This window comes from Rhinolophus ferrumequinum, chromosome 4, assembly GCF_004115265.2.
Source record: "Rhinolophus ferrumequinum isolate MPI-CBG mRhiFer1 chromosome 4, mRhiFer1_v1.p, whole genome shotgun sequence".
Lineage (NCBI taxonomy): Eukaryota > Metazoa > Chordata > Mammalia > Chiroptera > Rhinolophidae > Rhinolophus > Rhinolophus ferrumequinum.
In genome coordinates this window covers 77590414-77608994 of record NC_046287.1, presented here as the reverse complement: position 1 = coordinate 77608994, position 18581 = coordinate 77590414, and the positions used below count along the sequence as shown (strand labels likewise).

Here is an 18581-nt window from a genome sequence, read left to right as displayed (position 1 = left end):
TCAGATTCTGCTGAAACAAAATATCATAGATTGGGTGGCTTCAACAAGAGACATTTATTTCTCACAGTTCTGGAGGCTGGGAAGTCCAAGATCAAGGCACCTGCAGATTTGGTGTCTGGCGAGGAATCTCTTCCTGTTTTGTAGACAGCCGTTTCCTCACATGGCAGAGAAGAGCGAGAGCGAGAGCGAGAGAGAGAGAGAGAGAGAGAGAGACAGTCCCTTCTTATAATATCACAGCATGAGGGCTCCACCCTCATGACCTCATCTAAACCTAGTCACCTCCCAAAGGTCCCACCATCTAATACTATCGTATTGGGGATTGGGGCTTGAACATATGAATCTTATGGGGGGCAGAAGTGGGAGGAGGGACAAGATTCCAGTCCATAGCGGATTCTGAAAAATCGGGAACCAACACGTTTCCTCTTCATTCTCATGAGTGTGTTCTCTTGGTTTTAGGTGTTCCCACCCCAAGCCAAGAAATTCTACGGCACACCCTGAACACACTGGTACGGGAGAGGAAAATCTACCCAACTCCAGATGGCTATTTCATCGTGACCCCACAGACTTATTTCATAACTCCTTCCCTCATAAGAACTAACAGTAAATGGTACCATTTGGACGAGAGGATACCTGACAGGTCTCAGTGTACCTCTCCACAACCCGGAACCATAACACCCTCTGCCTCAGGCTGTGTCAGGGAAAGGACATTACCCAGAAACCACTGCGACTCTTGCCACTGTTGCAGAGAAGACATGCACAGCATGCATGCATCAACTCTGCAGAGGAAACCTGCCAAGGACTGCAAAGACCCTTATTGCCCTCCTTCACTCTGCCAGGTACCACCCACTGAAAAGAGCAAAAGTACTGTAAATTTTTCTTATAAGACAGAAACTCTCTCAAAACCTAAAGATAGTGAAAAGCAGTCCAAAAAATTTGGGCTCAAGTTATTCCGGCTAAGTTTTAAAAAAGACAAGACCAAACAGCTAGCCAATTTCTCGGCCCAGTTTCCTCCTGAAGAGTGGCCCCTGCGAGACGAGGACACACCAACTACTATCCCTCGGGAAGTGGAAATGGAAATCATTAGGCGTATTAACCCGGACTTGACCGTAGAAAATGTCATGAGGCACACTGCACTAATGAAGAAACTTGAAGAAGAAAAAGCTCATAGGAGTAAAGCCGGGTCCTCGGCCCATCACAGCGGAAGAAGTAAAAAGAGTAGGACTCATCGAAAGTCCCATGGGAAGTCTCGGTCACACAGCAAGACACGAGTGTCTAAAGGAGACCCATCAGATGGTTCTCATCTGGATATCCCGGGTGATCGAGAGTATGACTTTTGTGACCCTCTTACCAGGGCTCCCAGGGAGGGCTGCTTCATCATTGAACACAAAGGAGAGAACTTCATCATGCATAGCAACACGAACATGATCGAGCCTCATTTCCCCATGACACCAGAATGGGATGTATCGGGGGAACTGGCCAAAAGGAGAACTGAGATGCCTTTTCCTGAACCTTCCAGGGGGAGCTCCCATTCAAAAGTGCACCGAAGCCACAGCCATACCCAGGACCGACGGTCCAGGAATGAGAGGTCCAGCAAAGCCAAGGAGAGATCCAGGTCCATGGACAACTCCAAGGGCCCTCTGGGTGCTTCCTCTCTGGGGACGCCTGATGACCTGGCTGAAGGCTGCAGCCAGGATGACCAAACCCCCAGCCAGTCCTACATTGACGACAGTACTTTGAGGCCTGCACAGTCTGCTGGTCATCAAAGGGCTCACATTTTGTCCACAAGCTATAAAGAGGTGTGTATTCCAGAAATAGTCAGTGGCCTCAAGGAACCTTCCAGTGCTTGTAGCCTCTTGGAGCCAGGCAAACCACCCGAGAGTTTACCATCGTACGGTGAACTCAACTCTTGTCCAACCAAAACAGCTACGGATGACTATTTCCAGTGTAACACCTCCAGTGAGACGGTACTCACTGCGCCCTCGCCTCTGGGAAAGAATAAAGACGACCATGACACTATGACCCTGGCAGAAGGGGTGAAAAAGCTGCCTCTATCGGATAGACAGGCCCCGCATTCCTCTAGGGAGCCTGTAGGGCACAAGGAGGAGTCGCCAAAGGGGCCAGGCGGCGGACTGGCTGCTTCAGGCACAGCGGCCGAAGGGATTGCCAATGGACGCCTCATCCAGCATCACAGCGCTGAGCCCAGCAGCCTGGACAAGAGGAAAGAGATATTCAGCAAAGACACACTGTTCAAACCTCTTCACAGCACCTTGTCTGTAAACAGCTATCACAAATCCAGCCTGTCCCTCCTCAAATCTCACCCGAAGACACCTGCCGACACACTGCCAGGCCGATGCGAGAAACTGGAGCCGTCTCTGGGGACCTCGGTGGCACAAGCCATGCCAGCTCTCCAGCGTCAGCAGGAGTCAGGGGGGAACCAGGAGGCCTCTTTTGACTATTACAACGTCTCTGATGACGACGACTCTGAGGAAGGGGCAAACAAAAACACCGAGGAAGAGAAAAACAGAGATGATGTAGGCACCATGCAGTGGCTCCTCGAGAGGGAGAAGGAAAGAGACTTGCAGAGGAAATTTGAGAAGAACCTCACCCTTCTTGCCCCCAAAGAAACGGACAGCAGCAGCCACCAGAGAACCACCCACTCGGCCCGTCTCGACAGCATGGACAGCAGCAGTATCACTGTGGACAGTGGATTCAACTCCCCACGGTAGGGAGAGGCGTCTCTCTGCACACACATATACCTCCTGGGGCCTGGGGCTTTTTGCAAATCATTTGAAAAACGGATGCTTTCACAGTCTCAATTCTGTGAATGAGGGTTAAGAGTTGTGTGAGTTGTATTGTTAACAACCTGTTTCTGACTTCTTTTTCAGGAATTGAAACAAATGTTTCTGCAGCTGTAGAGATCACCAATCTGGACTGGTGGGTTGGCTCCTTCCCTCAAACTTGCATCAGTCCAATCTAATCCCAACATTTCCCAGCAGTTTTTTTTTTTTTTCTGTTTATATTGCCACCATGCTGATAAAGGAAGGGTTTTTTTGTTTGTTTGTTTGTTTGTTTTTTAAGTCCTGCAGAAATAGTAACTTTTTGAGTAGAATGAGTGAGTAGTCAGTCAGTGGGTGGGTGGGATAGGGGCTGGGAGTAAATTGTTTGACTCAAGGACAGGGATCCCTCTAGTGAAAATATACAGTTGACTCTTGAACAACACCGGTTTGAACTGCACAGGTCCAATTATGTACAGATTTTTTTTTTCAATACATGTTGTAAATGTGTTTTCCTTATGACTTTCTTAATAACACTTTCTTTTCTCTAGCTGACATTATTGTAAGATACAGTATGAAATATATAAAACATACAAAATATGTGTTAATATGTGTTTATGTTATCCATAAGGCTTCCAGTCAAAAGTAGGCTATTTCTAGTTCAGTTTTTTGGGGAGTCAAAGTTATAAACAAATTTTCGATGGCATCGTGGTTGGTGCCCCTAACGCCTGTGTTGTTCAAGGGTCAACTGTAAAAGCAGATCTCAAAACCTTTCTAGAAGTGGATCTAGAAGCTTAGTGCCATTTTAATCCTGACTTTTTGTGTGGCCCAACCCCTTGCTCATACACCTTCTTCTTACCTCTCATGTGTCTACAGAGAAAAGGACCTTATTCCTCTCACAGAAATATTGGGGGCCTGTTGTGCCCTGTTAGATCAGAGCATGTGCCAGCACTGGTCTTTCTCTTTCTGCAGAATTGATACCACCTAATTATAATCGTCTAATCAGAGTCCCTTCTCTTTAGTAAGTGCTGGTAATTCAACAAAGGATTGGCAGTTGAGAGTGTATAATGCCTGATGGTCAAGTTCAATACACTGAAGTGATTCGGGGTTAAGAAAGCAAAGGAGAGTCTATGCAACTTCCTTTTTTTCTCCTTAACTTTTCCTTCTCCTCAAAGAGCAACTCGGGACCTAATTCTCCTTCTAAATTCTACTCCAGATTGGTGACTCTGAGATGCAGAAATACTGTTGAGAAATTGACATTTCTCGTTAGCTGTGGTTCCCAAGATTTTATAATATTTATAACTTCAATAAGTATCCAGATATGATTATATACTTCATGTATTTATTTTAATTATTAAGAATTAAAATTAGTTCTATTGTGATTAGTTCACTATATCTCTGGATAATTTGGGGACAGAGCATCCCAAAATTAGGATTGGGAATCGTTAATCTGTTTGTCCCATATTAGGCCTTTGTTATTTCTTAAAGGGCTAGTTCCTTATTATTATTATTATTATTGTTGTTGTTGTTGTCATGTAACCATTTTTCCAAGTTAACACGTATGGAAGTCTAATGTCTAAACAGACCACAGAGCTGGCACTCTGGTTAAAGTGGATGAGAGACCAGGGGTCCCAGATCTTTTCTGCTCATCCATTGAGGAGCCTAAGAGACCTCAGGGAGCATGGTACTCATTCTGGAAACTACTGGCCTGTGAAGTGACTTTTCCAAGAAATAATTTTTACTAAATATTTTTCTATTCCAAATCAAATCTTAATTTATTTACCAGTTATTTTGTATATCCTTTTCTTTCTATTTCTTTCTCCTACTCTTTTCTCCTCTTGATTTCCAAATAGTGGATATCATATAAGCATAATTGACAGTCTGTAATTGATGGTAGAAGTTCAAAACCATCGCTTATAGAAGGTGTGGTTTCTTTGCCTGTACCTTATGTTCTACTATTTCTTATTATATAGACTCTACCCACCTAATATTTTTCACACACCACTTTCCAACCCTTCATGTTGCCTCCTGGTCCCTGGACCTCCACAGAGGGAATGCTGCTATACTCCCAGAGATAGTTGCTAAGGAGATGTTGAGAGTAGCTGCTTAATGGGTTCTAACTCAAAACCTACCACCACATAATATTGAAAGATTTTGTTTGTTTGGGGGCAAAGAAACAAATATTCATGAAATACTTGAACCAGTCTCTCCACAGAATATATTTTATCTCTAAGTTTGGCGGGTAGAATATAGAGTTTATGAATGGGACTATTTCTTGAAATATGTATTTTTGCATATCTTTAATAGTATAATTAAGGTTAAATGCTTTCTCATGGTAGAACGTAACGGTCGTTCTGAAGAGACAACCTTCACAAAATAGCTACATGTCTGTCTACTATTATTAGGAAGAATTTTCTCTAGGAATACATAGATCACCATAAATTTCATACAGCTAGAGAATCTACATAACAATTCTTTGCTGTATACCCCTTTCGTGTTTGAAATACATTGGTTAGAAGCTAGATGACAAACTTATTTTCCATACCTATTTTTAATCTGTATTTTCTGTATGCCTCAATAAATTCACTCAGTTGCCTTTCTAATGCATGAGGATGGTCTAATGCAGGAAAATACTTGAGTTATAGGGAGTTGTACTCTCCAGCATGAAGAGTATTTTAGCCAAATAGCAATTATCATGCTGACAACCTCCCCACTGTTGTGAGATACAGGATCATACGTGGGCCATTTATTTGGGTCTTAACATTAAATCACTGAGCAACTAAGATCCCAACCGGAAAAAAAAAAAGAAAGATAAAAAAAAAGGTGATCGCCACACTTCCCAGCTTTCGATACTGGCTCAGAAGTCATGTTCAGCCACATTTTCAAAATTCTTCAGTCCCTTTTGTTGGGGGAACTAAAGAGTATTGAGAAGGGAAAAAAGTACAAACTTAAGTTATGCCATAGCTGTGAGAAGCCTGCTACTCCACATCAGCCAAAAACTGGTTGATAAACATAATATGCAAATCAGAGGAGCCAGAGGCTGCCAGGGAGTGTCTGCCTAATGTACTCTGCGTGAGATGTGCTGCCGAAGCGTGGGCCCTTGGGAAATACATACACCGGGGGGATAAACAAACAAAGCTGCTGGGTTCAGTCCTTCTGCCTATAAAATCCTGAAATCTTATTATTAATATTTTTTTAATTAAAATTTATTGGGGTGACAATTGTTAGTAAAGTTACACAGGTTTCAGGTGTACAATTCTGTAATGTGACATCCTCTGTATATCACATTGTGTGTTCACCACCCAGAGTCAGTTTTCCTTCCATCACCATATATTTGATCCCCTTTTCCCCACTTCTACCATTCCCCTCCCCCCGTACCCTCTGGTAATCACTAACTGTTGTCTGTGTCTATGAGTTCGCTGATATGTGGAATATAAAACTGAAACAACAAAGGAACAAGACAAATGAAGAAACAAAAACTCATAGACACAGACAATAGTGAAATCTTATTTTTAAGGTTGCACTCCATTAGCGCTCTTATTTAAAAAGTAAGAACTTTTAAATTTGAGGAACATTTTTACTCCTAATACTCCATCTCCAGTAACTTTTTCACCATCATATCCAGAGCCCTCAACATGAATGTCACACACTATACTCAGTATTGCACCAATAATGAAATATATCCTTCGGAGAAACTGGACTACTGTCTATATTTATCACTATTAATATGTTGGCTATGGTCACAGAGGCATCTTAGAGCGTAGACAGCTACAAACTGACATGATGTATTGCAATGATGTGTGTTTACAGTGCCTGATACAGTACCTGGCATACAGCAGGTACTTGATAAATGTTAAGCCTGTGCCTTAAAGGCTGGCTTAACGTGGGTCCTTTGGCCCTTCAAATGCTGTTTTCCCCACAGAAAAGATATCATTAGTAATGTAGATTCCCCAAACCAACCCCCAGTAGCTACTTCATTCATTACATGCCAGAAGTACAACAGAAATAATTTATATTTGTCTAGCTTCTTAGTGTACAAATTCTTCATTGTCACAGATTTCTTCTTCACAGTCACTCTATGAGTAGGTAAGTCATGTGACTCTCTTGATTTTAGAGATGAGGAGGTCCAATACCGTAAAGGTACTATCATGATAAGAATGAAACTGAAGGAACGTCTCATGAAAGCTCTGGGGTCCCACAGGTGTATTGTCTTTCTTCCTTCTTCTCCCTGACCCTATGCTTCAGCTGTAGTGTTGGCAAGCCACCAAGAGTTTTCTTAGGGAACGTGTAAGGCAGGTAAGTAGGTAAGTCGAGCCCTTTCTGTCCCTTTAGCGATGATATGTTGAGTATTCTTTAGGTATGCCCAGATTACCATAAGTATTATGGAAGACCTTGACTTATTCTATAAATGTTTTTAACCTTCTGGAGAGACCCTCTGCAGTCAAGAAAGGTCCAGTTTTCTTTTTGGTAGTGGGTGAACCAGTTTTTTTGAACAATTAAACTCCTGGCTCCTTGATGAGAAGCAAACTGAAGGCCAGGAAGCAAACAAGTGGATAGGATGAAATAACCTGTTAGTAAGGGCTGCCAAGATCTAGGATTCAGACAAAATTGCCATCAGTGTAGGATGGGAGTGAGAGGCAGCTAGGATGTCTGCTATCATACTTTGACCTGTTGAACTAGCTTCAGCAAGCTTAAATCAGTTATGGAGACCAGCTCTCATCAATATTTTATAAACCTTGACTCTATCCAATAGGATGAATATTTTTTATGAAATTTATTGGGGGTGACTTTGGTTAGTAAAATTATATAAGTTTCAGTGTACGTTTATATAAAACGTCATCTGTATATTGCTTTGGTGTTTCACCACCCAGAATCAGTTCTTTTTCTATCACCATATAGTTGACCCGTAGGGTGATATTTTGAACATGATATGGTTTCTTCAGTCTCTTTGTAAGTTGGTAAGTTATAGTGTCATTTTGAAGGCCTTGGACATGAAACCCATTTATTTCCCACAATTAGGCCAAGTAATTTTATTTCTGCTATTGCACTACACATTGGAAATGTTAACTGTTCTAAATTTTCTTAGAGCCAATAAATACATTCCAGTATTTCTAACTTAGAAACATTAAGATAAATCAAAATACTAAAGCCTTTAAGTCACTCTATTCCATAAGAATCCTTTAAAATATAAAATATTCCTACCAAAGTAGGGGAGTATGGATAAATGTAAACTTCACAAATGAATGGGACGCATCTAAGATTCCTTATCTGAAAATATAATGTATTTTAACTAAAGTGTTAAAATTTGAAACAGAGCTATATGAAGGTGTTTAAAAAGAATTTTATTTCCATCAGTACGGCAAATTAGCCGGTGGCATGCTTGAAGTCCACCAAAGTCAAAATCTGCTAATCAAGAATGAAAACAGAATCACTAGGGTATAGTTATTGAGTTTATTAAGGAGCAATATATCAATAAATTTCCAGACTGAAATGAAATCATTACATGTGTATATTTACAAGTATTCTTTTTTAAAACTGATGCGATAGCTATCCATCACATCAAATTTTGAAGTAGTTTCCTTGAATGTAAAAGGAGGGGGAAGACATTTAAAGTGCACTTAGCTGTGTAAAAACCCTTTATTCAGTGTGCTGTTGATTATAGATGTCTGTGAAAGCTTCTGGAGCCATGTCGGAGGAGCATATGTGAATAATCAGTATGAGATGTTATATATATGACATTATGAACCAACAGAGGAAATCCATTAACTACATCATTTGCTCTTCCTCTGGAACTCACTATATAATTATTTATGTTCAAAACAAAACAAAACAAAACCTTTTTACTCTTTTAGCACTCGGGAGAGCCTGGCTTCCAACACGTCAAGCATTGTTGAAAGTAACCGTCGTCAGAACCCTACCTTGAGCCCGGCCCATGGTGGAGCTGGCCCGGCCTTCAACTTCCGAGCAAGTACGGACCCCCCAACAAATGAAGCTGAGAAGTTACAGAAACCCTCCAACTGCTTGCAAGCTTCTGTTACTAGTGTGTGATAGTCGTTCTGCCTCAGATCTCCTGTCTCATTCAATACAGCCAAGTTTACGACACTGGGACTGATGTTTACATCTTTGGAAAGACAAGCATCTCAACCACAGTTTTTGTGTTTACTTAAACTGTGCTGCTAAGTAGGCTAGAGCAAAACACAAAAATCTTTCTTTCAGAGTATTGTTTTTCACATTGATGGCTCTGTAGCAACAGAATAGCAGTAGGGGTGACATGTACACTTTTGCTTCACTAATTGTAACTGAGCACACATAGGAAAGTCTAGACACTGTAAGTGTAATAAGCATTTTCAATGTCATGCAGTTGCCAATTCCACTTTTAAATGCCACAGATGTGTGTTCCTCCCAGTCTGTGGGCAAATGATGCCACAGAACTGATCCTTGACACTTCCAAACAAACAAACAACAAAAAAAACGAAGCCACCACAAAATGTCAAATGCAAGGGCCCACCTTGAGAGAAATCAATGCCAAACTGACGAGAAGGGACCCCAGCCCTTTGTGTGTGAATTGTTTATGCACCAGTCATTTTTCACTGTGAGTTTTTGTGACATGATTCTGCAGAAGCCCATGGAAGTGTGTCAGAAGGGGTCATGATTGAAATACTGGGAGTGTTTCTTTTCAGGATTTTGTTTTTAAGTGTAACAGATGCTTGTCTGATTTTCAACCTTCCGTAATCACAAACAGGAATATAGGCCTTTGAGTCTGAAGTGGAGAAAAAGGAAGGGGGTCCCCAGCCTGGCTGGGGCACAGCACTAAGTGATGGAAGAGATAATGTGGACTTTTAAAAGGTGTTAGTCAGATAGGTAAGGAAGATCATTTCCTCTTTGGGATACTTATGGTGATCCTATCTTAATATAATAGATACAATAATTAGTTTGTTTAAAAGCAGAATGTTCTTTGTGATACAAATGAAGAGTATGGCCTGGGGATGTTATTCTTTCTAATGGAAGGACATAAATCTATTTTATGTAGTTTTAAATAGAATGCCTAAATTAGGCTGTGGGAGATGATTTTTAGTGGTTATAGGAAAGAGCAAATTTAGGGAGAGTTGAACTTCAGGCCTTTTATTCCTGGGAAGATATCTATAGAGAAAACTTTAAAATAATTTTTGATCAGAAATATACATGTGCCCATGTAATTAACAACAGAATATGCTCATTCTGCAAGTGTGGTATAATTCCAACTTGTACTCCCCTAAAATTTACCAGAATAACAATTATGCATACATGAACTATGCCAGAGTAATGTTTACAGATACTTTGTAACCAATTTCAGGAGGCATTTTTAGGTGGATGTATGGTTATTAGCCCAACTTATTTCAAAATGGTTTAACATTTGGCTTTGGTTTACAATGTCATGTTGAATACAAAGCAGCCGGTCAGCAGCAAAGTGATTACAAACAATCAAGCTTTCAACCTTCTAGAAAAGAGACTTTTCAAAGTTTCTTGTGTTTTATGAGAACAATGGAATAAATCTGTAGATAATGGAAAATTATTTGCAAAAGGGTTACATATGACACAAAAAGTTTTGTTTAGTGGCATGTGATGTTTGCAGCCATGTGCCATAAAATATATATCCCAAAATAAATCTAAACTATTTTCTCCTCAGATTTCAGTGAATGGCATAAAGTTTGTGAGACTTCTGCTTCAGTATTTAGGTTTAATCACTCACAATCTATTTAAAGAATGCAGTCATATACATTGTTGAACTGATTCTTGAAACATTTGGGTGCTCCCTCATGCTTTTTCAGGTATTTTGGAAGTTACATTGGGAACTGGACTCATTGAGTCTAGTATAGATTTCTTTTTTTGTGCTTAGAATGAAACATAAGCACATTTCTTGGTAAACTCCCACACCACTAAAACTTATTAAGTTAGCTTTCAGTGTCATTCCTTATTTCTTCCAAGGCATGCCTTGATTGTTCAGAAATGCACTATTTGTCTCATTGCTTAAAAATACTTCCAGAAGGAATGATAATGTACCTAATAGACTATATACAGAATCTGTTTCCTTGGGGAGTTGTATAACATACGGTTACTAAATTCTTCTGTCTAAATTTGTTTTTTTCCCCCAAAAAAAACCTGCTCTCAAGTGTTTATCATACTCTCAGTCCATAAATAATATAACCATTGAAACAATACATCAGCCTCTAGTTGATCCTCTGAAAGTAGCCATTATAATAATCAAATGCTGTGTGAACAGGAAAGGAAAGCATTACATTTAGAAGCTTTAAAATATGAATTTATCAATATTTCACAAGAAATAGGTTTACAGAAGACATTATTCAAATAAAATGTGTACACTATTTGCCTGATGCTATGGGGTACATGATTTTAAAAAAAAAAAGAACTCCCTTAGACCAGCAGCCATTAGCGTAGAAATGATGGACTTTAAAGATGACATGAGGTAAGCAGCCATTCTATATAGAAATATCCCCCGTCTAAATCTATTTGGGATTCCTGAATGGGGGAGGAGTAGTGGCAAGAAGCACATTACAAATGTGACCCAGTGGTCTATGGTGATTTTCGGGGACCAAACACTTGGGCCGCTCCAAGCTTCGCCAACATCTTTTTCCTCCAGTGAAACGATAGCTTTGTGTTACTTGGCTGCTTATCTAGTCTTCACTTAGTTTATCAATCGAAAGGTTTACAAAACTGAATCTGGTTGAATCTCTGTGTAGCGTTCAACTTTAAAGGGTCAACCCATCTGTCGGCATTTTGCACACTTATGTATTATTATGATACAGCATATTACTTTATGGTAATTTTTATTTTTACATATAACTACCTCCATAAATTTGATGAAGCGGCAGCAGTGTGTTAAAGTGTATTGTTCAGAAAAGCAAAGTTTAAAACTTTATCATTAGGCCACGGCGTTCTGTGTGTGTGTCAGTGATTTGCCTATGTGGACTCATGACTTTTCCATTGCCATGTTTTTTTTTACAGCATTATTTCATTTTCAGATGTAAACCTGTCTCTCCTTTCTTCCCCACAAAAGCGCACTTGATTTTGTTATGAATGATAGGAAGTTTAAATTTCTTGTCTCCTCCACCCCCTAATTCCTGCTAAAAGCTCCCCTTGGCGAAGAGCCAATTGGTAAACATAATTTAGCCAGCTATTTACTCCTATAAAAATCTGATTTAAATTCTAGTCTTTCAGTAACAGAAGACACACAAGAAATCTGGACTGCCAACTTTGAAGCACTTTGGTCCTCTGCCTGCACTCACACGCTACCACATCCAGCCCAACTACTTTTGAATGAAAAAGAGCTGTGCTGTGTATTCGCAACTTCTGTTAAGTAGTTTGTATTCCATTTTATATATTTTGCACATCTCAGGGGACCTTAATGAACATATGAAAAGGGGGGGTGCCATCAAATAGAGAAAACACATAGAAGAGCTGAAAGGGGACTAGCTGAGTAAAAATAACAAATGACTGCTTGTCTGATGCTGTGAGGCTCAAGCTCAGGAAGCATAAAGTAAAAGCTAATCTGGAGTAACAATGACCTGAACAACAGCTGCTCCCAAATCTCCCTTTTTTATAACCCAACCAGCATTTCCAAAATGCAAATTTAGATTATATTGCAGTCACCTTAGGGAGGAAAAAAACCTCTTCAATGAAAATGAAAGCATTGTTCCTTTTTTAGGTTGGCACAGCTTTGTAAAATTCTACCCAGGATAAACCACTGATCACCACAAAGTGTACTTGAAACTAAAGTTTTTAACTTAAATTATAGGCATATTGCTCACAATACAATAGTGATCATATTTTGAAAAGTCTCATCATTTATAACATGGGCAATATTTGGAGCTTGATTAAAAAACAACACCACCCTATAATGACTTTGCAAGTTCATTTTGGGATCTCAAGTGCTTCCAAAGCATTCGTATTCGCAAACAATTAACCAAGCAGGTCATATTTGTAATACCCATACTTGAAATGAATAAACAGAAGGAGTGACTTAAGATTACTTGGAAACACAGTGGCAGCTATCAGTGATCTATTTTCTATCTGTTGGATAGACCATCATGAGAAATCACTCAATGCAATGCTATTTTTCTGATGTGTGCTAATAAAGTCAAAGAAAACAAATACAACTTTACACCTTTGTCCATTTTCATTCAAAAAATTCAGGGTGTTTGGAATTTTACACCTCAGTACACCTTACTGGTATCAATTTATAAAGTGGGAAATTAACAGATCCACTCAAATGACATTGTTGTCAGAAGTAGATCTAGACATGCACTCTTGATACAGTTTTGTATTGGGCTTCTATAATTCCTGTGCTAAAATACCATCTTTCAGGAACATGACTGCTCCTGGTAGTGGAAGGTGCTGAAACAAATTTTAATTAAAAACTTTATTAAGTAACCTTCACAGTGCTTCTTAGCACAACAGAAATTCAGTACAATATGTTGAGCCCTACTTTGCAGAGTCTGGATTTTCGAGGGAGCTGATCTGGTTCTAAGTGTTTTCTCAAATTAGGAGATACAAGATTCTTGATGAGGATCTCTGTTGCCACAAGCCAGTTACAGAACGACGGGCAACATGCTGTCAGGTGACAGTGGACCCCCGTGGAAGCGATCCCTTCCTTCCCTCTGCCTAGCATTGCCCTGCCCACTGTCACGGCATCCAATACTCTACTGTTCCCCAGCAACTTTTCTGTATATTTAGGGCTGGGGAAGCTACAACACAGGAAAACTGAATGCAAAAGCCATGGAAAGTATTGTTGTGCTTTGGGTTAGTAAAATATGGGCAGGAAAGAGATTATAATCGGTCTGATCTTTGCCAAGTAAGATAAAAGAATCAGCTGTCACTTCGTCACTCTCCTAGAAGGGTTTACAGTATTAAGGGTACATCCAATATTCTCCCATAGATTTTTATTTAGGAGACATTTCATATATGAAAATAAATCATTATTAAATTTCCTAGTGTGTTTGAAACAGACATTGGCCTCTCCCTGATTGAGTTAATCTCTGCATCTTTTGCAGCAGCATCCCAGAAAGAGATTCCCCTGTGATGGCTCCCCTAATACATAAATACTGTGTTGTCACGGTTCTGTATCTTACAGTTGCTGATTTGCAAGGTTCAGAATTCTACAAGGCTCAAGGGGGAGTAAATCTTCTTATGATTGTACATTATCAGTCATCGGGCTTTAATCGCTCCTGTTGGCTTCAAATGGGAACACATACACACCCTACCAACGAGGTTAAGGGACTGTATTCCAAGTTAAGACAATGTAAGGCTAGAAACTTGGCTGATCCACATCCAGCTGCCTACCTCCCTGTCCAAAGGCTGACCTTGGCACCCCTGTTCCCTTGCTCCCACCAAAAAGAGGTACCAAATCTGAGATCTGAGATCTCCTCCCATGTCAGTCCTCTGCAGCTACAGGAAATGCATCATGAAGTACACGCCCAGCGGCTCCTTGCCTTCCTGTCCTCCCAGGTCCTCCCTGCCTCCTTCCCATTGCCCCACCTAGATACCGATACACCGCCGTGGTTTCCACATTGGAAGAGCAAACTAGTGTGTGGTATTGCGCACACATGATGGGCTAGCACTAAGCTGCCCTAAGGTCGCCTTCCTGTAAGTATTGACAGCTACAAATTAAGGTCCTTAGAGTAGTTGACATAAATACGACTTTCTAGCAGAGAATTAAATTTCAATGTTAAGTTTAAAGGGATCATAATTCTGCAGGTATCTTTCTCTGAGTGACTGAATGTGACTATTGCATTAGGGTAAATGAATTAAGAAGTGCAAGTGGGATTTACTGTATGTTAGAAAGGAGTTTTGCAGCCAAGACTGCCTTGAATAAAATGTGTTTGCACTGAAAAAAAAAATTTAAATTACTTGGTCTCTGGTTGCTGTAAAGGTCATCCAAGATGGATGTTCTGTTTATATTGTATAGTATTTCATATGAAATAATTACAGTTCATGAAATGTCTTCCCTAATGTTACTGATTTATAACAGCACATTTGTAACATGGTTTTTATCGTGTCAGTGTACCATATTGTAAATGATGATTACTTGTCATGCTTAGTATAATAACTTAAAAGATTAAAAAAGCACAGGGATTTTTGTAAGTCTATATTTGAAAGTCCCTCCATATGGTAATATTGTGTTCATGTTGTTTATGTAGTGTTGTGTGAAATATCCATTTTGGATTGTGTTACTTTTTAAGATATTAAATAACATTTGGTTATATGTCTAAGTGGATTTTTCTTTTGGTACATGAGAGAAAATACTTTAGGTGAGATCAATTTATTTCTCTCCTCAATATGATTTCACAGCAAATTTTTATTGCACGATAAGAATTTTTGTTATTAGAGCTTTTGAATTAAAACAACTAAAAGTAGAAATTTCTGATCAAAATCTTTTTCCAGGAATATTGGGGGGAAAAAAATCACATTTTTAGCTAGCTATTCAAATTTAAAAGAGTAAGGCTTAGAGATGCTTATAATTAAGTTTTCTATATGAAATCATAAAGTAATGTGGTTGTTTTTTGTTTTGTTTTGTTCTTTGTGTTTTGTTTTGTTAGCACTCGTATCACAACTTCTATCCCCAAATAAACGTGATCCCCTCTCTAGTAAACACTCAGAAGCTATTCACATCTTCCAATGAGGTACTTACACAAGTTTGGAATACCTCCATGTTTAATTGCCTTCAGAATGCATTATATGTTCTTGTGACTCTCCTCGATGGTGGCAAATCTTTGTCCTGGGAGAATGGACTCCATTTTCTTAAACCAAAAGTGATCTGTTGTCAAGCAAACAGTTAAGCTAGGAAACAGCGTTCTTAGTCAAACACAATGGGTGGAGTTAGGAAGTTGAGCCTGACTTTCTTGTAAAGACAACACCACAAGCAGACATCCATGAACTGTTTTAAACAATGGCAGTGGATACATATGGAGAACCCAAGGTAACTACTTTAAAGGATGAGTCTTATTTTAGCTGAAAGAGTTTGTCTTTTTAAACTGTCTCAGTGCAGACACTTCATTTTTCAAGAATGAAGTTAGGAAGAACAAGAATACTGAAAGTATATTGTGAGTTTTATGCTAGGACCAAAAGCTGCTGTGCTAAAGGAAAGGTAATTCTATGTGCCTTTCAGAACTATCCAATCACCTAGACACATGGAGGAAATGTGGTGACTTAATAAGAAGATGGAAGGCAGGACTCTTACTCCTTTGAGAGAATGGTCACAGTTCATAAAAATCTTTTCTTTCCAAAGGAAATGGTATGGTTTTAACTTATTTTTAAGTGTTTAGAATGGTGGGACTTTTTTTCTTCCATAAAGAAAATCCAAGCAGACTACTCAATATTTGCCCCCTACCCTGTTACAGTTGTGAAATCGAGAGCCACTGAATAATAAAAAGAAGTTATTCACATGACTTGAATAATTTATTTAACCGTGAAAGCTTATCCTACTGTGGGAATACTCGGATTTAGTGATACTCCCCCTCTTTGGGTTCAGTGGCTCCAGACTTTTCCTGTAAAGCAAATAGTTAATCATGTGACACATGGAATAAGTGTGTGTGATGAATATTCACAGAGCACATTGCACCGTGCAGGAGTTTCAAGAAAAATCAAGGCACCTGCGCTCAGGCTGGGTAGGGTGTTGGGTGAATCTAAAAAGAATGCATTAGAAGTATGATTGAAGTGAGAGGGAGATGCAAAATGTTAGATGACAAGAAAGGCCAGAGGTTTAGTTTGGAATTCAAAGGGCAAAATTGAATTGATGTTCATAAAGAGGACAGGCTCCCCTCAGCTCTAACACTCGGAGCTAATGTCTGTGGCCAAATAGAGTGAATGTCCTGTGCCTCGAGCCAGCAGGGCTTGTCTGGGTGACCACCTAGATGGGTTACTCAGGCAGCCCCCAATTCCATCAAAACATTCCTCCCAGGTCACCTTCCTTCATGTTCCCCTTGCTTCTCTTACATTGTTGTAAAATTCCACGCGTTATTTTTCTTTTCTGTGACGTCGGTTTTATTTTACTTTACTTTTTTCTCACTGAAACTAATATTTTTGTTTGTTTTTTTGTGTTTGTTGTTATGCTGTCTCATCTATTAATGTTTGGACTTGTTCCTGGTCTCATCATGTAATATATAATGTGTATATATAACATTAATATAAAGAATATGATATGTAATATATAATTGTATGCATAATAATTATGTCTATAACTACAATTGATTCCTAGTATTTTAAATTTTATATTTCTATTGCCTTATCCTGTTTTTATCCACAGGCCATTATCTTCTCTCAATCTTATTTCCTGTCACCTTTGCCCTAAGAGCCTTTCGTTCTCCAACACTTGTATAGAAATCTACTACCAGCTGATTCATCAAAGGCCTGAGAAATCACTGGCAACTTTCAGAGATAAATAGATAGATAGATGGAGAGATGGATAGATAGATAGATAGATAGATAGATAGATAGATAGATAGATAGATAGATGTTAGATAGATGATAGGTAATTACATTAGACCAAAAGATCTCTGCTTTGGTATAATCTGTAAGTGGCAATGAAACAAAAGAAGATGTCATGTAAGAAGATACAGTGTGGTTCCCTTTTAATGATATGTTGAGAATTTATCTTGGGAAATTATTTTTGAACCTTTTTATATCTATGCTTCCAGCCAGCATCTGCCATTCTTTAGTATATCCTATATTGTGGGGAGAAAATATTTTCTCCCTCAAAGTCACCTCCATTAAAGCTAATAACAACCCAATGGCTCTAGCATTTAAAGTCTCATTCTTGAATACTTCCCACACACATAACATGTCCCCATTTGCCACTCACTAGATTGCAAAGGTAGCAGTGAGTCTGTCCTACATAGTACAGCTTTACATCGCTTGTCACTGTTGGCCAGATATATGACAAATTAGCAAATCTTAAATGGATTGGAAAAGACGGGTTTTTTCCTTCTCTTTTTTCCATTCGTGTTATTTGATGGCTATTCATAAGACATCTGTGTTGAATGTAAAAGGATCGATATTCAGACTGGAAATGTTTCAAGATTATCACGATAGAGTGATGACCTTGGAAAGAAGATGCCATTCCCACAATTATTTCTTTTCCATGTCTCCATCTGACTTTAGAAGGGACCTCATTAGGTGGATTGGGGGGCTCCATAAGAAGTCAAACCCCATAAGAAGTCAAGCAAATGGGCATGACAGAGCTTATCTTTAATAATTGACTTTTGCTCTAGCCAACTGGTAGAACTAGCTATACTTAAACTTTCCTAAAGATTTCAGCAATCAGAATATTTTGTAGCGAGTTTATTAGGAGTAAAGCACTTCCACTGCATTTTTAGAACAAATATAACAGTGTCAGAATTTCAGAATTATTGTGACAATAGTACAGAGAGTTCTTGTATACCCCATGCCCAGTTTCCCCTTGTTAACGTGTTACGTGTGTGTGGTACATTGGTCACAATCAACCAATATGGATACATGGTTATTAACTAAAGCAATTATTTTTTGCGATTTCCTCAGTTTGCCCGTACTGTCATTTTTATGTTCCAGGATTCCATCCAGGATACCACATTACATTTAGTCACGATGTCTCCTTAGTCTCCTCTGGTCTGAGACAGTTTCTTACACTTTGTTTTTTGATGACGTTGACAGTTTTGAGGAGTACTGGTCAGGAATTTTGTTCAATGTCCCTCGGTTTGCATACGTGTTACACTTTTCTCATGATTAGGCTGCGGATATGTGTTATTAGGAGCGTTCACAGAGTAAAGGGTCTTTCTC

General features: G+C 39.3%; 1 protein-coding gene across 3 annotated transcripts in view; it reads left to right on the top strand.

The window, feature by feature from the left end:
* The window catches only part of STOX2 (storkhead box 2), a 114455-nt gene extending 99486 nt beyond the window's left edge, over nt 1-14969 (top strand). For 2 of the 3 annotated variants that reach the window (XM_033104567.1, XM_033104566.1), the window contains exons 3-4: nt 457-2722; nt 8627-14969. In XM_033104567.1, the coding sequence (XP_032960458.1) occupies nt 457-2722; nt 8627-8822 (2462 nt within the window). In that variant the 3' untranslated portion in view covers nt 8823-14969. The remainder of the gene's footprint in view (nt 1-456; nt 2723-8626) is intronic. The other variant, XM_033104565.1, reaches the window with a different exon arrangement.
* The last annotated feature ends 3612 nt before the right edge of the window (nt 14970-18581 follow it).